Source organism: Protomyctophum bolini (genome assembly GCF_963924005.1).
Source record: "Protomyctophum bolini genome assembly, chromosome: 18".
NCBI classification, from domain to species: domain Eukaryota; kingdom Metazoa; phylum Chordata; class Actinopteri; order Myctophiformes; family Myctophidae; genus Protomyctophum; species Protomyctophum bolini.
Genome location: NC_137879.1, coordinates 32341297 through 32362526, shown reverse-complemented (window position 1 = coordinate 32362526; position 21230 = coordinate 32341297). Strand labels below are relative to the sequence as shown.

Genomic DNA, 21230 nt, shown 5'->3' with positions numbered 1-21230 from the left:
TTTGTCTTCTTTTAAGTAAACAGCGTGTCCTCACTGAGCCTTGGTTACCTCCTGAGGTTATGTTGGACTGAATGTGAAAGAAGATAATGTCCTCTATCTCTCTCTCTCTCTCTCTCCCTCCACCCTTACCCTCTTCCTTCCCTTTTCTTCTCTGCCATGTCCCTTTGAAATGATAACACACCCTTAATGCTGCTGTGTATGTGCGTGTGGCTCTCCGCCCACATATCCACCTATTCCGTTCGTAACAGACCTGCTGTGTTGTGCACGTATAGTCGTATACTCAATGCCGAAGCTCGTGTGTACAGTGTGTGTGTACACACACACACACACACGCCCGCACGTGCGCGCGCGCAGCCCCTCTGGCGGAGACGGAGTGTTACCCCACCTGCACAGAGCACAGGAGATCAGAGCGGGGTGTTTAGCACAACCAGCCAAACAGATTTAACATCTACTATACGCAGCTAGTGCTGGGAGAGGCCTGGAAACATACGCTTACAACTGTTCCTGCACTTATAGTTAACAGAGCATTCTCTTGGAATGAATTCCTCTCACCGAGGTACTGCGGACCGACGCTTCTTAAAGTGGCGTCCAGGGAGGCGTTCTATTTGGCGAGGGACCAGCAAGATGAGTTTAAACCTTTTTATACGACCCATTACAATTTTTCGGCTAATGTTTACAAACGTTGACACATCTTCTCTTATGCGGGTCCCTGGCATAATAAATCCTTTATAGACGGGTGTCCACGGCCAAATACGTCTCAGTTTTGGCGGCCTTTTGAGATGGAAAAATGCTTGAGAACCTCTGCTGTATAGATAGTCCAGAGAGTGCGATACGACCCCAGGGGTCATATCGAAAGAAGGTTTGTATCCAGCCCCCCATTTTGGGGCGGGAACCCCTTTTGGTGTTTTAAACATTATGTTATAATTTAGCTATTGAAAAATAGCAGATCTTCAAGCTCATAGCGCGCCACCGAGTGGCGCGCTACGAGCTTGTAGGTCTGCTATTTTTTTTTGAGAAATCGTGAAAATGTGCCCTGAAATCTTTGAATATATATTCTTTCAGAGCGAACGTTTTTAACTCGGATCCCTGCAAACAACATATTTCCAGATGGGTTGGTCGGAGGCCAATTACATATCATTTTTGGGGTCCTTGCCATGACATATTTTCTCACATCAGGATTTAGAAGACATTTGTAGAATCGACAAATATAGGCATGGCAACAGAGAAAGGATTTGTTGTGACTATACCGTATATACATATATAGTCTCAGAGGACGGTATAAGACAGTGGATGTTTGACTTGAGTTCAGAGAAAATGTCGCCTTCACTTTTGTTCGTCGGTGGAGGTGCAAAGAAAGATGACAAATTGTTGCCAGAGCAACAGAAGGCAGAACAACTTTAATTGCGTTTGTGACACGTGTGTGTGTGTGTGTGTGTACGTACATGTGTGTGTGTGTGTGTGTGTGTGTGTGTGTGTGTGTGTGTGGGTGTGTGTGTGTGTGTGTGTGTGTGTGGGTGTGTGTGTACGTACATGCATCCAGTGGAAATTGAGAGGTACACCATTTGTTGACTGACATCAATACTTGCAATACAATGGTTTCCAAGCCGCGGCTACAACAATGAATAACACACACACACACACACACACACACACAGACACACGCACACACACACACACACACACACACACACACACAGACACAGACACAGACACAGACACGCACACACACACACACACACACACACAGAGACTGTCTCTTTTTCATCAAAGGAAATGCAAGAGGAATTTATCACAAGGCGATGCTGTAATCCACTGCCATCCAGCTGCACCTGATCCATTTTAAATTAATCCATCTCTTACAGTATGTGCTTTTGTGATCCCCCCCTCTCTTTCTCTCTCCCTTTCTTTCTTTCTTTCTTTCTTTCTTTCTTTCTCTCTTTCTCTCTTTCTCTCTCCCTTTCTTTCTTTCTTTCTTTCTTTCTTTCTTTCTCTCTCTCTTTCTCCCTTCCGTTCCCCAGATTAACTGTGTGACGTTCCCCCTCCCAATGAGCATGCCCGAGCAGCCGCTGCTGAAGCCGGACGAATGGAGCTACTGTGATTACTTCTGGGTAAATGAAATGATCAATAATCGGATAATAAATAATAATAATAATAAACGCACACAGACAACGGCATTATTTCTCCCAGTGCTATACTGCACATGCTCTCCGTTAATTCACACTGACCCCACGGCACACACCGGTTCACTTCGGTTCTGTAGGACATGGTGCCGTTCTAGATCCTTGGAACCATCGGTGCTTTCACGGAAGCCGGTGGCCATCTTTTGGTTCCAGTCCCGAAGCAACTTTTGGGTTTCTGAACCATTTAATTAAAAAAATTAATTGTGGCTTTCGCCTTTCGAGGGACAGACAGTACTGGCTGACGGTAAATGGGGGAGAGAGATGGGGGGGGGGGGGGGTGACATGCAGTGAAGGCCGTCGGGATCGGGAGTCGAACCCGCGGCACACTGCCAGACTGGATTACCAGCCAAGGTGCCTGGACCGCTGAGCCACGGCCCAGGCCTCCATATCATTTTCAGTGGAAACATTCTGAACTGGTTCAATATTAGGTGGGGGGGGGAAAGAACCGAGCCGGTTTAACACCGGTGGAAAAGGGGCCTCTGAGTACTTGTGGTGGTATTAACTTTAACTTTAAAGGAGAATTCCATACTAGAAGGCCTTCTTACCTTTATTTGTAGTTGTTACGTCCCCACCAAAGAGGTCCAGGTGTTATTTTGTGCAAAAGTGCATTATTGGGTATTTCCCCTATACCATAAGCCCTCAATGGGGGTTGGGTTTTTGTGATAATTCGCTTATTTCCATCGAAATAAGTAGTAAAGTGTGCCGCTTGGGATACTAGCAAGGATGAAGCCAAGGATATATACAATTTATTTTTATTTTTGAGCGATGGAAATAGCACCCCAATGCCCCATTCAATTCAATGCAATGCAATGCAATTCATTGAGGGCTTATGGTAGGGGAAATAGCCAACAATGCACATTTGCACAAAATAACACCTGGACCTCTTTGGTGGGGACCTATATAACAACTACAAATAAAGGTAAAGAAAGCCTTCTAGTATGGAATTCTCCTTTAAGTAAAACATTGCGTATACTTCTCCCACCACGGCACACTGGGACAATGACACAGCTGTGTACTGAGAATGGGGATTGTGCATTTACAGTACATGCGTGGAGCTGGAGTGGAGTACATTACACTGTATTAGCAGAGGTTCCCAACCACTGGTTGCGCGGTCCAACAAACACAATATATTGGACCAAAGAAAGTATTACAAACCTGCCGTTTTCTTTCTTCTTTCTAATTATTTGTTCGGCACCAAAAACATTGTGTTTATTGTCACGATTTGTCACGACAAGAGTCGGCTTTGTCCGCGGCGTAAACGTCTTTAAATAAATACTTTAAATAAAATACGCTCTAGTCTATGTAGCACCACTGATGCTACTTGAGCCCCCCCTCTGGTGGTACACAGAGGAGTCGCCCTAAAAGTTCTTCTGACCAAGCAATTGGTTGGAATAGGCTATCCAGCCGTGCTGAAAATGAGCATGACGGCACACCTAGCCGTTAATAGAAGATCTGAGAACGGATGAATCACATTAGACAAGAGTTTTGTCAGAGCAGCAGCATTATTGGCTTAGGAATGGAACAAAAGGGGCAGGTATTATACTGCTCCTGTATTATAACATCAGTTATTATGGTGGTACTATTTTCTGAGGTGGTACTTCAGTATAAAAAGGTTGGGAAGTACCTGGAACCAATGCTGTAGAGCATGGTCCAAAAAAGAGGGAGTTCCAGGGGGTCCCCAGCTAAATGATAATTATTAGCAACCAAATGGACCCTTATGGGTCTGTAACTCTGAGAGTGTACAAATGGAAGTTAAAGGAACTTAGATTTTACAATATACAGTACATTGGGGTCCCAGAGATAGAAATGTCATTAAATGGGGGGTCCGTAGACTAAATATGCATGTCAAACTGGGGGTCCTTGAAATTAAACTGGTTGAGAATCACTGCTAGAGCCGTAAAAATATTCCCTTGTAGCGCGCCGAGCTTGTAGATCTGCTGTTTTTCAATAGCTAAATTATAGCATAATGTTTGAAACACCAAAAGGGGTTTCCCGCGCCCCCAAAATGGGTTAGATATAGCTGTAGTGCAACCGGCCATGCAGCTCTCTCCTTGGTGGTTTTTTAATCGGTGTGTTAATTCCGTGTTATTAATCATTCTCAGACTGATAAGAGGGATCCTCAGGCGAATGGCTGCGTCACCGGATTCGAGGTCTTGCTGCAGAAGCAGCTCAAGGGGAAGCAAATGCAGAAAGAGATGGCGGAGTTCATAAGAGAAAGGTAAGAAACCGGCCACACATTAATTTGGTGCTGCAAATGTTTTGTGGACCAAAAGTCCCTAGAAGGATAGTAAAAATAGTGAAAAAATCAACCTCACGGGGAAAGAAAAGGGAAGTGCGTGTGCGTGTTCGACCACGCAGATGTGTTTGTGTGCACGTGCGTGAGCACGTGAATCATGTCAGCTTTTCAATCAGCTTCCTGTTTTCTTTGTTATTTTGCTCGGGTCGCCATGCAAATCGTATACGGCTCCTATAAGCCTTCAGTTTAGACAAACTCTTCTTCCTTATTTTTTTTCCATCAATGTGCATCACTCTGTTGCACAACAGAGGAGAAAATGCAGATGGATGGATACTATAGCGACAGAAGAGTGTGCTGCAGAAGCCTGCAGGTGTCACACAATGAAACTCTCTTACTTCCCTCCCTAATAGGATAAAAATAGAAGAGGAATATGCCAAGAATCTCTCCAAGCTGTCCCAGATCCCTCTCGCGAGTCAAGAAGAAGGGTGAGTGTCATTTCTTTTCCCCCTCTAGTATAGCTCCGGGATAAAGAGGAACCTGTGTTCGCCTCTTGAAGAAATGTGTCACTTATATGTTGGCACACGGCTGGACGGAAGTGGTGGCACGAGCTCACAGAAATTCAAGTGTCGACATATATTTCTGAAGTGCTTTCCACAACATCAACACTTTTTTTATTTTTTTATATCTAGGGGGGGTTTTGATGAATAGTTGTCATGGGGATTGATCCAATCTATAAACTTAGCAGGCTTTCTATTCCTGAAAAGATGCCGTGCTATAATAATGGAAGCCATCGTTCTCGCGATGACACATGTCAAAATATGGTTTCTGAAATGCCCACAGCCCTCCTTTTGAGACACAGACCAAGTAGTATTTTTTATCATGGACGTTAGTGAGGAACAATTATATGAAGATTTGTTGAAAAGTGGTGTCCTTTTAAGCAATGGGGCATCTAGGCATCGCAGGGCTTAAACCTTTCTGCCCGCCACTATGGAGCCTGGGGTTCGATTCCTTAAGGTTGCCTTCCGGCTTGCCCCGGGCGCTCCCAAGGGACATGACTGGCCATGTTCGAGGATGGGAGGCCTGCCGGAGTGTGGGCGATCTAGTGACTCCTACAGGTTGGTTGTGGTGGTGCCTGTTTCCGGCACCACAACCTGTTCCGGGTATAGCTCAGTCAGTAGAGCTCTCGCCTTAGTTTGGACAAGTGTTGTTTTCGTCAACCAAAACGAAGACGAAAGTTTTTCGTCGACTACCTTTTCCACTGAAGAAAACTAAATTAAAACTGGTGACTAAAACTAAGACTAAATATACTGACAATTTTGTCAACAAATAAAAACTAGACTAAAATGTTAGGAAGGGACTAGTGGACAACAGATCCAGTATAAGTCATTTTACACTTGGTTGCATGCTGAAAATAGCAGATCTACAAGCTGTGAGCTTGTAGATCGTCTATTTTCAGAAAGTGTAAAATAAGTCATGACGGCAACAAGGCCCGCAAAAATACATTTTAGTCGACTAAATCACCTGTAAATTTAGTCGACTAAAATATTATGACATTAACTAACTAACACTAATACATTCCAGGTGACTAAAATGTGACTAAGACTAAGTCAAAACTATTCAGGAGACTATGACTAAAACTAAAATAGAAATTTGCTGACAAAAACAACACTGGTTTGGACCACAAGTTCATGTGTTTCAATCCATCTCCCAGAGGGGTCTCTATAGCGCATTGTACCTCGGACAGACTCCCTTGTGTTACCGGCTGATGTCGACAATAAGCAGGGGCAGCGGAACCGGGGCGATAGAATGTCCTTCTGCAAAACGTCGGTACTGTTGCACCCTACCGGTGAGAGAAAAGAGGCGGCTGGTGAACTCCACGTGTATATCGGAGGAGACGTGTGGTCATGTCTACACCCTCCCTAGACCAGCGGCAGGGGTTAGCCATGACGGGGAGGGAGTACCATATACGCAGAAGAGAAACAATCTAATTAATTGGCATAATTATGCAAATGTAGTGCATAACTGGTGTGTACAGTGCATCTCAATGACTCCCCTTAGAATGCACAACGTGGTGGTCAAAATGAGTCTAATATATTTCAAGCTCAGTCACAACGCATCACCTTATTGGGAAGCCAGGCGGAATGTGGTTAAGTCTGGTAATTAATTTAGGTTGGTGTCACTCTTGAGTGTTTTGGGTAGTCGTCGGTCAAACAACCCCGCGATATATAGCCAGTGAAATAATCACGGTGTCAGCAAGCCCCAGCCATCTCTAGTGAACCAACCCGCCGGTTTAGCCAGCCAATCATTCAGCGAGTCAGCCAGGCGAGATATCCTAATGCCATAGTCTGGGTCTGGAGGTCCTGTCAGCGCAAGGCTGTGAAACAGTATATGGCCCTCCTGTAAATCACCGCTTACTTTGATCTCCGCCCTGCGGCATGTTTCACCCATTATATTGTGCGTGCGTGCGTTTAGAGAGAGAGGGAGAGGGAGAGGGAGAGAGAAGGTGGGATGGAATGAGATTTGAAGAGACAGACCATTTTGGTTGCAGACTGTTCCAGAGTGGATTGAACTCTGATAGTTGATTCATCTCTCCGAGTTTAACCCATTTTGTGCGGGTACCCCTTTTGGGTCAGCGGTTGGCCGAACGGTTTACGGAGCCGTCTTGACATCAGAAAGGTCGCTAGTTCGTATCCCCGGACCGGCACGTTAAAATGACCACCGCTGAAGTGCCCTTGAGCAAGGCATTGAACCCCTACCATGAAATGTTCTATGAGCAGGGCCTGGCCTGTAAACAAGTTCTTGAGCTTAGTCCAGTTACCCTGGGTAAACATGGTAACTTTGCTTTGCTTTGCTTTGCTTGGCATTATGTTATGATTTAGCTATTGGAAAATAGCAGCTTGTAGGTCTGCTGTTTTTGAAAAATCGAAGAGCGACTGACATAGAAACATGGCTCTTTCAGAAAACTGTCAGGATGTGTAGAAGACATTTGTAGAATCTGATCTCGGGTCAGAATGCGTTAAAGTGACTCTCAGGATGTTGCTGTGTATAGGGCTGGTGGAGGGGCTGTGTGTAGGGCTCTTGGTGGTGGTGGTGGTGGTGGTGGGGGGGTTCTGTAGGGCTGATGGCGCCCCCCCCCTCCCGCAGAGAACCGGAGGGAAATGAAGCCCAGACACTCCTTCTTTCTCTCTTCAGCCTGGCAGCAGAGCTGACCTCACGCTGGGACCAGACCTCTTTGTCTGTGGGGCTCTCTGATGGGGACATCATGGGAAAGGAAAGCCAATAAGAAGCCCAGAGGGGATAAAGAGTGTCCAAAATGAAGACACAGTTGATTCATAAGGCTGATTTGTACTCGGGTCGTGCGACGGCGTTTCCACACACTGGACATATAGCCGATCTACTGTACAAGCTCTTTGTGAGCTATTTTTACTTTATTGTCTGCCGCCCACATGCCAACCAAAGCATCATCTAAGAGATCTAGAAATGCAAAGGGTATAATGTCGAGGCTCCACGATTAATAGCTTCAGCCGATTGGAAACATGCTGCACTGTCCAAACATAAATGCGATATAATTCTGAATCATAATTCAAGCCAAAGTCATTAAAATGCCGCTAGAGTAGACAGACATTCATCATGTTCCCCGGGGCCTGCACTCACTGTACGGGGGTTATTGCTGTCAGGCCGAAACCTCATATCTTTATTTAGTTTTGTCGTAATGTAAATATAATATAGCGTCACACAGCATTCGCTAAAAATTTGCCGGTTTTCACATGCAGTCATGTAATTACTAATGATCAAAAAAACAGGCTATCTTTTCTGCATCAGGAAACCTGGCCTTGGATCAATCATTTATTTGATTGATTCTGACAATTGAGTATCTATGACAGCCTTGGACACTTTTCCAAATAGTACTGTTCATCTCCAGAAATGTACAAATTCAAGATGGAGATGTAAAGTGTCCCAAGTCATAGATACACAAATAAATATTATGACAGTCTTGGAGTGACTTTATTTATAGTATCTTGTTAAACTGTGTTTACGAGTATAATGTACTTAATCTAACAGCCAATAAAGCAAAGTCAATAGACTTCAGTTCTCCTTTCTGTTTCTGGTTCACTAGTGAATTGTACCATCCCTTCCGTTACTTAAAATGTTTACGCAATCTCAATAACATTGCTCTGTTTAAGCGTTAAGTATTAACTATCTTCAATGTGGCGTCCCTATTTGAAGCCCTACAAGGAATTTCTAAATTATTTTCAAACATTTCAAGTTTTCATTCACAAAGCAGTGCTTAATTGATTGGTATATATGCGCGTGGCATCATCATCATACGCGGAAAGTTATGTGGGAACGCCCTGCACTGAGTGGCAAAAACCTGGCCTTGACAGCCCATATCTATACTAAACAAAAAAAGTCCTATCTGATTGCATTAAATGACAGTTACACAATGTTAGACTCACTTTGCCATGCAGGCCTGGAGCCGTGGCTCAGCGGTCCAGGCACCTTGGCTGGTGGTAATCCAGTCTGGCAGTGTGCCGCGGGTTCGACTCCCGATCACGACGGCCTTTACTTAGCGTGCCATCTCTCTCCCCATTTCCTGTCCGTCTACTGTCCATCCCTCCATAAAAAAATAAAAAAATAAAGGCGAAAGCCACAAAGAAATACATTTAAAAACTCACTTTGCCACTCACTTTATGCATGCGCACCATACCCTCTATTGTAACTTGCTACAACCGTGCAACTATTTGGCAACATAATAGTGCATCTAACATATAACAGTCAGAATGTATAACATACAGTACAGTAGGATTCTAAAAGTATATTATTTACAGAATATGCATCTACATGTAGCTATTTATACTTATCAAATAATGGTCTGAAGAATCGACAGAGAATTCTGGAAATCGGACTCTGGAAAAGTGTAGGAAGGAGGAACCCTGTATTAACCACACTGGATCCATTGGAACACAGATCCACTTTTTATGTTTTCTCCATTTCTTGAAAAGTAACATTTCCACCCGACGACATAGTATTTTAAACCATTCTGGGCGGGAACCCTTTTTGGTGCTTTAAGCATTATGTCACTACTTTAGCTATTGAAAAATAGCAGATCTACAAGCTCGTAGCGCGGCACCGAGTGCCGCGCTACGAGCTTGTAGGTCTGCTATTTTTTGAAAAACCCGTGCAAATGTGGTCCAAATGTTTAAATGTATATTCTTTAATGAGCGAACGTTTTTTTTTAACTCAAATCTTTGCTTCTGGGAGGAGGAGGGTCCCTGGAACAACATATTTTCAGATGGGTGTCAGCCGCCAATTACATATCATTCTCGAGCACCACTGACATAGACACATTCAGAAAAACTGTCAAGATTCAGAAGACATTTGTAGAATCGAACTTAGGTCCATATGGGTATAAAACGGAGGGGCACAGAGTGGGATGAAACAGGAATTGTTTCCGTATAGAATCGTCATTATATTATGCCAGCCAGTTCTGACTGCCCACGCCCCAGAAAAAGTGCAACAACAATACTGTTATTATGCTCTCCGGTCAGGCCAGCGCTGTTGTCCGGCCAGGACAATCACTGTTTTGTTGTTGCTCAGTTCCCTACCATCCGTCCATCCAGCACCAACCCCAGAACCGGCCGTATACGTACATTCCTGAACTTACCATTTGTTCGGTAGCAATGTGGCCCCGGCCCCGGGTAGTCATGTGACCACTCCTTTTTTTATTATTTATTATTATTGCTACCATGTGCTCTATTATTCTGTTGAATAGAGCTTTCTTTTGGTTCTCAACGTCCGGCCTGGGGACCCACAAGGGGGTCCTTGCATGGGGCAAAAGTAGTTAATAGTAGCGTCACAGTCAATTTTAACCACTTTATTTATTTATACAGTTGGCTGTTCAAAAACTGCATGTCTACAAGCTCACAGCTAGCGAGCTTGTAGATGTGCTATTTTTGATTTAAGAAATAGCATATGTAATTAAGTCTTTGGAACAATTTGGATTTTTCTTTTTTGAACACCATTTTTCTCTTCTGTGGAATAGCTCGGGCAAGCAATGTGTTTCACTGAAGCACAGCATGTTGTGGGCAGATTTCCATGTATCGTGGGAGACTATGATGGTGTGAAGGCTAATGTTGGAACGTACTTAAACCCTCTCTAGACTTAGTAAACTGGACCTGATTTGGCTCTCTGTAGTTGGCCTGCTAATTTCCATTAACAGTTAACACCAGAGGTCTTTGCCACGAAAATAGCTGATCTACAAGCTCAAAAGGCCCCACAACACAAGTGCATTGTGAGCTTGTAGATCAGAATAATATGCATTCTGCTGGGGTTCAAGTTGTTAAAAATGTCAAATTGAGGAACTAGAACGTAGCCTTAAGACAGAAAGGCTGTGACAGTAATGTATTTTACCACGCTGTCCCCATTTTTGGGCAAGTCATTATAAGAGAAAATGAATAAATAATATTTAATTTAGTACATCATCAGTGTTGCGCAGCGGAAATAGAAGATCTACAAGCTCGCAATGCGTCACGCATTATGCTATACGGACCCCCGATTGAATGGCATTTCTATCTCTGGGACCCCCAATTTATCCTGTAAAACCACTGTTAATTTAACCCTGAGAGTGTAACAAATGGAACCAAATCCATTTGGTTCCATGTGTATACACTCTCTGAGTTACAGACCCATAAGGGTCCATTTGGTTCCATGTGTATACACTCTCTGAGTTACAGACCCATAAGGGTCCATTTGGTTCCTATCTCTAATTGAGCTAGGTACCCCCTGGAACTCCTTCAAGTACCCCCAGGGGTCCCCGGACCCCCCCACTTTGGGAACCCATGCTCTATACAAAGGATTCCCTGACTTCCTGCCGTAAAGATTCGGTGCAGACTAGCTTCAAATCCCATCATCGTCGTTTCGGGTGGAAACCTTGCGTGTCACTTTTCAGGAAATGGAGATGAAAAAAAGAACCTATATACAGTATATGTTCCAATTAGAGATGTTCTGATACTGTAGCGGCATCGACCCATATTTGGTCATATCGGTGTCGTGTCGGCGAATATGCCGGTCTAACCACCGATCCGACACAGGGGTATAAGCAGGGGTGGACGCTATGGCAGGAAAATAGCATGTGGAGTTTGCTTTGGAGTTGTGCCCCAAACTGCAAGTGCACATTTGAGTGAGGAGTCTGCTATAAACAAAACACGAGATATATATATATATATATACAGTAGCTAGATAGCTATAAACATTATCCCCGGTCGGTGGACTTCAAAATATGATCTTTTAAAAAATAAATATTATTATAAATATTATTCTCTGGTATCGGTATTCTCTGAGTCACTCGTGAGCTTGCAAATTGACGCTGTTTGTATGACAAAAGTAGGGCATTAATTTACTGAAAAGGAAAACAAAAAGCAAAAAAATGCTATCTGTTCTCATCTTGTGCAAAGCTGGTATCTGGTGTGTGTGTGTGTGTGTGTGTGTGTGTGTGTGTGTGTGTGTGTGTGTGTGTGTGTGTGTGTGTGTGTGTGTGTGTGTGTGCGTGCACACTACAGCGCAGGTGCCAGACTGCGCTCCAGCAGAGTCAGGAATGTTTTGGGTGTCAGTCCAAGGGAATTCCACACATGTCTTCCATTCAGGAAGCCTCCTTTGAAGTGACCTGCCATAGAGAGATTGTCAGCCCCGGCCAGAGCCCAAACTTGCGGCTCGCGGCCTGGCAGGTATAGCTTCGTAAACGCCTTATTATTGGCTTATGAGTAAATATATCCCACACAAACGCTCAAAAAAGGAAGAAGTGAGATGTTTCACTCGAGGTATATACAGTGAGTGGGGCTAATATTACAAGTGATTTCTCAAACGTTTTCCAGGTCAAGAACCTCACTGTTCTATCTGTTCGACTCCCCCCCCCCACCCGGAGTATGACGTATATAGAGCAAAATGGCCACCGAGTGTGTGTGTGAGTCGGTCAGTAGCCCATCCCATAATGACGATTGAGTTCTCCAGTCTAGGTGTGATGTGCCCGCGTAATGATGGGGGAATATAAGTCATGACGAAAGACTAAGGCTAAGTTGAACAAAGTGACTTCATTTCAGCGCTTTATATCTCCAAAACAACAGTGCTGCCGTAAGTCATGGTGCCGAGGAGGAGAGAGAGACGCACTGCATCTCGTATCCCACTCATCCTAATCATTGGCGTTGAACTGACTGTGCCCCCCCCACGCAGCTCTCAGATTTACTGCTTATTGGTGTAACTGTGAACTTTTGCACTGGCCCTGCCGGTGAACCCTGTGTGTGTGTGTGTGCGCGCGCGTGCGAGTGAGTGAGTGAGTGATCAGATTCATCCTGCTATACGTCTCCAGCTTGTCTCTTTCCTTTTTTTTCTCCTCCTCTGCATGACCCACTAATTCCTGTCTTCACTTTCCGCCATACCCCCCCCCCCCCTCTCTCTCTCTCTCTCTCTCTCTCTCTCTAATGTCTGTGCGGTCTTCTCGGTGTGAGACTTGGATGTGCGCGGGCTATCTAATTCTCCCTCGCACACCACTTTCTATACTCTCTCACTCTCCCCCAATATCAACCCTTCTCTCTCACACTGACTCTCCCACTCTCTCTCTCTCTCTCTCTCTCTCCCTCAGTTCCTCTCGCGTTCTCTCTTCGTATCCCCCCCCCGTCCATTCCTCCCCTTCTCTCCACCCCCCCTCTCTCTCTCTCTCTCTCTCCGTCTCTCTCTACTTCTCAGTCTTCCTATAACCCCCCATCGTGTGATGTGTTCTCAGTACCCTGGGGGAGGCCTGGACCCAGCTGAAGAAAAGCCTGGCCGACGAGGCAGAAGTTCACCTGAAGTTCTCCTCGAAGGTATACACACCCCGCGTTGCGTTTGAAATCTTTTTAAAATGAGCCCGCCGCAACCTTTCCGCTCTGTGTGCGTAGGCATGGGGGGAGCCCCATGCCTACGTTTATACATCCTGTCCATAATCTATGTATTGATCCGCATATAGCCTCATTCTGTCCTGTGATAAGCCTGGGGAATAATAAATAGGGGGCCTCGCAAAGGTCTTATACAACGCAGAGGAGTATTTGGTTGGTTTTATTGTGGTATACGCACGGTACCACAATAAAAGCAACCAAAATGTTCAGGCCCCAGGCGCCTCGTTCGTTTTCCTATATGTAACGTATATATACAAGACTGATCTGAATTTGAATTTCGCATGAAGAAGATCGCGTCTATTTTCGAACATGGCTTTATTATATTTTGCAGTGATTAATAATCTAAACCTGCAAACCAACTAGTAACTATAAAGCTGTCAGTAGTATAGGTGGAGTGTAAAAAAAGTAAAACATTTGAATCGAAAGAGACAGTATTGAAAGCGCAAATTACTCAAGTAACGTAAAACTCGCATGCTGCCTACTTGAGTATATACAGTGCTTGAGTAAATGTACTTAGTTACTTCCCACCACTGCTCCGTGGCTCGGTCACGCTCAATTAAGACTCATTTTTAACACATTTTTGCCGGGAACTCCTTTTGGTGTCGGCATTATGTCGTGCTTTAGCCATTTAAAAATAGCAGATCTACAAGCTCGTAGCGCGCCACCGAGTGGCGCGCTACGAGCTTGTAGGTCTGCTATTTTCTTTGAAAAATCGAAGAGCGACTGACATAGAAGACTTTTTTTTAAAATCTGATCTCAGGTCAGATCAGAAAACTGTCAGGATGCGTAGAAGACATTTTTAGAATCTGATCTCAGGTCAGAATGGGTTAAGGGGGTGTTTGTGATGCGGCCAAACGTGACATGGAAGAAGAGCGATGATGAGCGTTGGCGAGTTTGTCTCGGCCCGGGGAAGGAGACAGAATATGGGGGGGGAGGGGGGGGGATCAGGAGGAGCACAGCTGGAGCGACAGAGGAAACGACGTCAGCGCCGTTATATATATTTATTCTCCGGAGACGGAGAGGCGCAGATGTGCGGCATGCAGCACATCTCACAGTTTTCTTTTTAGGGAGGAGAGGGAGAGGGAGCCCGGACGGAGGTTGTGAATCGGAGTATTATATAGACACATTCATCATGGTCGTCTCGGACTAGTGGGAAGCTTATAGCGGTACTTTTTTTGTAAGCGTTGCGCTATATTGCAGTGACTTTGCATCTGGATGTTGCAAACGACCTCTGAGGTGGCCCCCCTCCAGATGTATTTTATCATCAGAAGTCTCAGTGTAATTGTGTGTGTGTGTGTGTGTGTGTGTGTGGGGGGGGGGGGGTTGGGCAGGGATGACTGCACATTCATTTTAAGAACATGATACACGCTCAGGGTCACTGGATAATGTTGGAGATGTAACTTGAGTATAACACCGTTCACTCTGACGGCAAAACGTTTTTTTTTTTGAGTTTTTATCTTCTATCCCCGACCGACACGACAGCCTTAAGCCGAATAAAAGAAAGACAAAGAGTTAAATAAAGTCAGCTTCGAGCTATACTTATTTCGTTTCATAAAAGAGACTATACATTTTAATGTCTGACAGCTGTGCTGTTCATTTTGTTCAAGTTGACCTAATGCTTAAATACGACGACGTTCTGTGTGGATTCTGCAGCTCCAGAGCGAGGTGGAGAAGCCCTTGCTGTCGTTCAGGGACAACTTTAAGAAGGACATGAAGAGGTTCGACCACCACATAGCTGACCTACGGAAGCAGCTGGTCGGCCGCTATGCGGCTGTGGAGAAGGTACAGTAGTGTACAGTACAGTACAGTACAGTCGAGCCCATGATACCCCCGCCCTCCCACACGCTTATGACTTATGGTGCAGTTCACAGCAAGGTTATAATAGTTAACTAAAACTAACTAAAAAAACTAAACTGAAACTGTATTGTGTGTCCTCAAAACTAACTGAAATTATAGACAAAAAATACCCTTTAGTCTTAGTTTTTATCAATATTTATATGCCTTTCGGATATTTATAATATAATCCTCATTTCTCCAACAAGTTTTACGGCAGTTTTCAGCACCGTACGGCAGCATGTAGCCACGCTAAACCTACCCCACCAATATACCAAAGTACGAAAAAAAACTAAAACTAAGCATTTCACCAAAATAAGAACGAAATGCAAACCCGCTCTAAAAACGAACTAAAACTAACCGAATTAGAAAACAATATGTCAAAACTAACTAAAACTAAACTATAATGGGAAAAACCCCCAAACTATTATAACCTTGGTTCACAGTTCACACGGGCAGATGCAAAGATACAAGTCTACCATTCATTGTCAATGGAACCCCAGTGACATGAAGATGCAGCTAACGTTCGTAGCTGCTACGAAGCTGAGCTGGGTTCAACTTCCAGATGCAAAGGCTAAAGCTATACATATAGCTACAACTGTAGCTGAATCTTTCATTCCCTCTCCCCGCTTTTTTCCCCGCCCTATATTCTGGCTGACAAAAACTTGCGGCGTCTTCTTCTGGTCCGTTTCTATTGTCTCCCATAAATAATGCGTAGGTCCAAAAGGGCTCGCGGTTGAGACTCCAAGCTGGGTTGTTGTTTATTTTTCTCCCCCGCCGGCCGCCGCGCCTCCAACACACATCACTATAGCAGATCTACAAGCTCATAGTGCGCCACCGAGTGGCACGCTACGAGCTTGTAGGTCTGCTATTTTTGAAAAATCTAAGAACGACTGACATTTTTAGAATCTGATCTCAGGTCAGAATGAGTTAATCTGACCAGTGTGTGTGTGTCCAGTGTAAACCTTGTATGAATCTGATCTCAGGTCAGAATGGGTTAAAAACCATTCTGTCCCAACCTGACCCTGTGGTGTGGCTTTGGGCTAAAACACAGCAGCCGAATACGTTGGGAGGTTTTCACGTGGACCCTGATCCACAGATCCAGACGGGCCGCCTAGTAGTGAGAAACCACTGCAATAAGACCATTTGTATAACGGCGGCGCCAGCATTTCTGGTCTTCTCGCTGGCAATTAAAATTCCACAATTCTTCCCCTAAGTCAGAGGACCGTTTCCCATCCCCGGAATGTTTTCTGCGTTTAAAAATAATCAAAGGTGATTGGCCGAAGGCCTTGAGGTACCACAGATCTGTCCCGCTACCACCATCCATCATCTGTGCACTAATAACAAGGACCGTCTCCCTCTCATGAACTAATCTTTTGTACATTCCTCTGGCATTGATCAGGAAAGATCATAGATTGTCTGTGTAACATTCAGTTCAGTAATCTTTTTGGCTGTACATGTATAGCTCATTTGTCATTGCGGCATTTGGAAGTACTGCTCAGTGCTCAGTCATCAGAAATATTAATTCTTAACAGTAAACTGTATAAAAGGGGCTCAGTGGCCCGGTAGAGCGCCCGGATGGGAACTGCAATGTTCCAATTTCGATCCCCGGCTCCCCCAGAGTTAGTGTCCTTGAGCAAGGATTGCTCACGCCATCGGTGTATGAATGTGTGTGTGAAATCTGTGAATGGGTGAATGTGATGCACAATCTACTGTAAAGCGCTTTGGATAAAAGCACTACTATACTGTAAAAAAGCAACATTTACCATTTATTTACCATAAATCAATACATTCCTGGTACATTTTGTCATTTTTGGCACATCGAACACACACACAGGTTATGCTAATAAACACAATTCCTTCCTCCCATAGCTTGGGGGGCTGAAACCACGGCGACGGCTGTAACCACGGCGACGATAGAATGTCTGGTGTTCACATAAAACACCAACGAACAGCTAGCTTACATTTTGGGAAAAACTGGCTTCACAGTCGGGCGCATACGGTAACTGCATATATGCTAATGCTCAATAACGGTATGCTCCAGCCGCTGAGGAGAGCCGGGCATTACAGGGACAAATGAATGACAGACATGTTGTTGTTGTTGTTAGTGTTGTTAGTAAGGTAGATATGGGTACACACACCACTGTATCATATTGAGCATATCACTTTGTCCATGTCCTTATTAGGCGCGTAAAGCTCTGGCAGACAGACAGCGGGACCTGGAGCTGAAGTCTCAACAACTGGAGATCAAGCTCAGCCAAAAGAGTGAAGAAGACATCAAGAAGGCCCGCAGAAAATCCACACAAGCAGGTCAGCAGCACCGGGGGTCAAAGGTCAAGCCACAGGGCGGCCACACAGGCTCATTATTCAGATGTTTCTACTGGGTCAATACACGAGCAGTTGAGACGAATAACGGTCTAAATCCATAATTTAATCTGACCCCTCCCCGAAAAAGGTCCATCTGTCCTGAGCCCTTATCCATAATTTATTCATTATGGATAATTAGTGTGGACTTAGACTGTTGTACTTTTAGAATTTCAAGGACCCCCAGTTTGATATGCATTAGGCCTCACACTATTTGATATATATATTTATTTGTATCTCTCAGTAAAATCACTCACTGTAAAATCAGAGTTAATTTAACTCTGACAGTGTACATTACAAATGTAACCGAATGGTTCCATGTGTACGCTGTCAGAGTTGCAGACCCGTAAGAGTCCATTCGGAACCCTTAGTCCATATGGAACTATCAGTGGGTTGGTGCACACAGTGTTGCTTCATTTGAACGAGGGCTTGCATACGGGATGGTTGGTTGCCGGTTCGAACCCTCACCCTTCCTATACGTGGCCTTTCTATGTGCCCCCTCCCCCCTGCACTCATCTGAGCAGCCATCTGCCGGGTGAATAGAAGCAGTAAAAGTAATTCCCCCCTCCTCTTTCCCGGGGACCAGAAAATGCTCCCTTTTCAAACCAAATCCATGCGAGAGCGACGTGCATCTGCACTTCACACCGTCCTTCAAACTTTGCCATCCAGAAAGTTTCTCTCCCCATTATCTGAAATCTCACAGCGATCAACATTGGTTTATGTCCAGGGGTCGTGGGCTATAAATTCACATAAGCGCAGACATAAATACTTTGACAGTCTGACACATACTTAACAGAACTCGGTTATGTAAGAAGTGGTAAAGGGTTATATCTACAGTACCCGGGCACTTTTTTTTCTCCTTTTTTTTTTTAAGCCTTATCCCACTAGTACTATATTTGCAGCGTTTCTGACCGGGGTCACTTGAGAGAGGGCCATGAATCTACATGCTGTGTTTGTCTTTTATATGAGTCATGGGCCCTATCAGCGGCGGCAGCCAGACGGGGAGTTAGTTGTAAATGGGGGGAACGTTCAGAAACGTTGCTCTGCTAGCGGCTAATCTGTGTCCAGACCCCAACGGGGGGGAGACCTATGGGCGTGGGTTTATCTCCATAGCACCACTCCGGGGGCGGGAGTTTTTGGCAAGCGAGACGTGGCTGCTTTGCGTTGCACATGCGAACACACTTATGCACACAGCAGCACAAGTATAACCACTTTCAAACCATGGCGTTTCAACTATTTTGGGAAAGTCATTATGGCCGAAAATATAGTCAAAAATGGTTCAAAATAGCAAAAAACAGAAAGCATATCTACGACATGGTCACAACGCGTCTCTAAAAACAAGAAATAGCTCGCGGCATTATATTTCAGCTTTTCCGTTCGCATTATTGTACCCTACTGGGGCTTTCTGTAGTCGTGTTTGCAGTTCCAGTCATGGCGCGGTGGGGGAGAGGAGAGTGGGCTTAGTGTCCCATTGGCCGTGGGGCTTAGTGTCCCATTGGCTTAGAGGCCAGCCAATCATGAAGATCTCGCCACTACATTGATCGCTATACTAGACCACGTGACTATAGACTAGAAAGACTAGAAAGTCCGATCATTGACCGCAGCTTTGCAAGCTGATTAAACATTGATATATTCGTCAAAGTACATTCGGGTTAAGTGGCTAATAGACACTCGCAGAGACACATGCACACAAGTGCACGTGAGACGCTCAGATTGCACACACACACACACACACACACACGTGCGCGCACGTATGCACACACACACACACACACACGCCAAGGTAAAGTGAAAACAGCAGACTTCTGCTTAATGCCTGCGTGAACCATTGAAGACATGACAACAAGAACACGAGAAGCTGGGGTGGTGCGAGGAGACGAAAAGGGGGAGGGGTGGGAGGGGGGGGTGGGTGGTCGGACAGGGAGCCATTAACAGGAGCCTGGTTGTTTGGTGAAGTTTTTAAGAGGCTTGTGGCTTTAGAGAGGCTAAGTGACTGGTGAGAATAAACAGATGCAGACCTCCTCCAGAGTGTGATGTCATACCTCAGCCAAGCACCAGAACCGGGAGATTCCAACCCTGCCATACACGCACGCGCGCGCGCACACACACACACACACACACACACACACACGCATACACGCGTGTGCGCATGCATGCATGCGCACATACACACACGCTCCCTCAAAAAAGTGATTTTGAATCTCAGCGGGATATTACATTTAAAATAAAGGTCATATTAAAATACACTCTCTCTCTTTCTTTCACTCTCACACGCTCTCTCTCTCGCACGCACGCACGCACGAACAGTGAAACCTCCTCCCTACTGCTTATTGCAGGCAGTGAGAAAAACAACAGCAGTTGTGGATGTGTTCATAACGTCTGGGTGCTGGTGATGACTACTAGCGTGTGAGGAGAGAAAACACATCTGCTGACCACAACAAACACGCCCCATGCTCACTTTCTGTTCTCGACCGCACTGACTAAATAGGATTTACATGCTGCTGTTGTTTACTAATGGAAGTCTCTCATTAAAATTATAGCAATGTCTATCCAATTAGCTTATCTGTACAGTTTTGGATAATGACATCAACTCAGGTGAAAGGTGTGTGTGTGTGTGTGTGTGTGTGTGTGTGTGTGTGTGTGTGTGTGTGTGTGTGTGTGTGTGTGTGTGTGTGTGAGAGAGTGTGTGCGAGAGAGTGTGAGACATTATGCCTGCCTGCTCATCGGTGAATATTGGTACATTGGCCCCACCTAGTGGACACAATATGCATGTACTATGTGAGAGAGAGGAAATGAACTACCTGTGTCTAATAACTTTTATTAAAATTGCTAATCTAAACAACACCTTGCAATGCAATGTGAGCTTTTATAGCTTTATTTTAGCTATTTATTGTAAAACCTTCACTTAACCCATTTTGGGTGGGAACCCCTTTTGGTGTTTTAATAGCACTATGTTATGCTTTAGCTATTGAAAAATCGAAGAGTGACTGACATAGAAGACATTTTTATAATCTGATCTCAGGTCAGAATGAAAACTGTCAGGATGTAGAAGACATTTTTAGAATCTGATCTCAGGTCAGAATGGGTTAATAAGCCATTAAAAAAAAAAAAACAGGGACGCCACGTTGAAAGAAGGGCAGAAATCCCGTCTCCAGTGTAAGAATGAGCCCTGTTGCAGTTGCGGTCGACTCACTGACAACACAGTCTGTGAGTCGTATTAATCATGTTCTTTTTTTTTTTGCTTCCTTTTCGATAGGAGATGAGTTGATGCGGTGCGTTGACCTCTACAACCAGTCTCAGTCCAAGTGGTTCGAAGAGATGGTCACTACAAGCCTGGTAAGTGGCCATGTGTCTGACTTCGTCTGAAGCGGTATGCTGTGATGTGGGTTGAGACATTGGCCATCGGAAAGGTCGCTGGTCATTTCGACCCTCTCAGCTCTCCCAGTCTTCTTGTCCAGTGTCAAAGTGTCCCTGAGCAACTACACTTAACCCCAAACAGCTTGGCCCTGTGGGATCATCTGAGCCCTCTTGAGTAGCCATTGTTGCAACTGCCAGTGTGTCTATCCATCCCTGTCCGGTTACACACGTTACCGCAGTAACATTTGTTCTCCGCATTTCACCCGTCTCTTGGGAGCGGTGAGCCGCAGCCAAGGAGCGGTGAGCCGCAGCCGTGCCACGCTCGGGAATCAT

General features: G+C 44.9%; 1 protein-coding gene across 5 annotated transcripts in view; it reads left to right on the top strand.

Moving 5' to 3' along the window:
- The window catches only part of gas7b (growth arrest-specific 7b), a 64399-nt gene that overhangs the window by 39062 nt on the left and 4107 nt on the right, over window positions 1-21230 (top strand). For all 5 annotated transcript variants that reach the window (XM_080789701.1, XM_080789698.1, XM_080789700.1 and 2 more), the window contains 7 exons: window positions 2019-2108; window positions 4283-4398; window positions 4827-4901; window positions 13193-13271; window positions 14997-15125; window positions 17363-17486; window positions 20797-20876. In XM_080789701.1, coding sequence (XP_080645827.1) covers window positions 2019-2108; window positions 4283-4398; window positions 4827-4901; window positions 13193-13271; window positions 14997-15125; window positions 17363-17486; window positions 20797-20876 — 693 coding nt within the window. The remainder of the gene's footprint in view (window positions 1-2018; window positions 2109-4282; window positions 4399-4826; window positions 4902-13192; window positions 13272-14996; window positions 15126-17362; window positions 17487-20796; window positions 20877-21230) is intronic.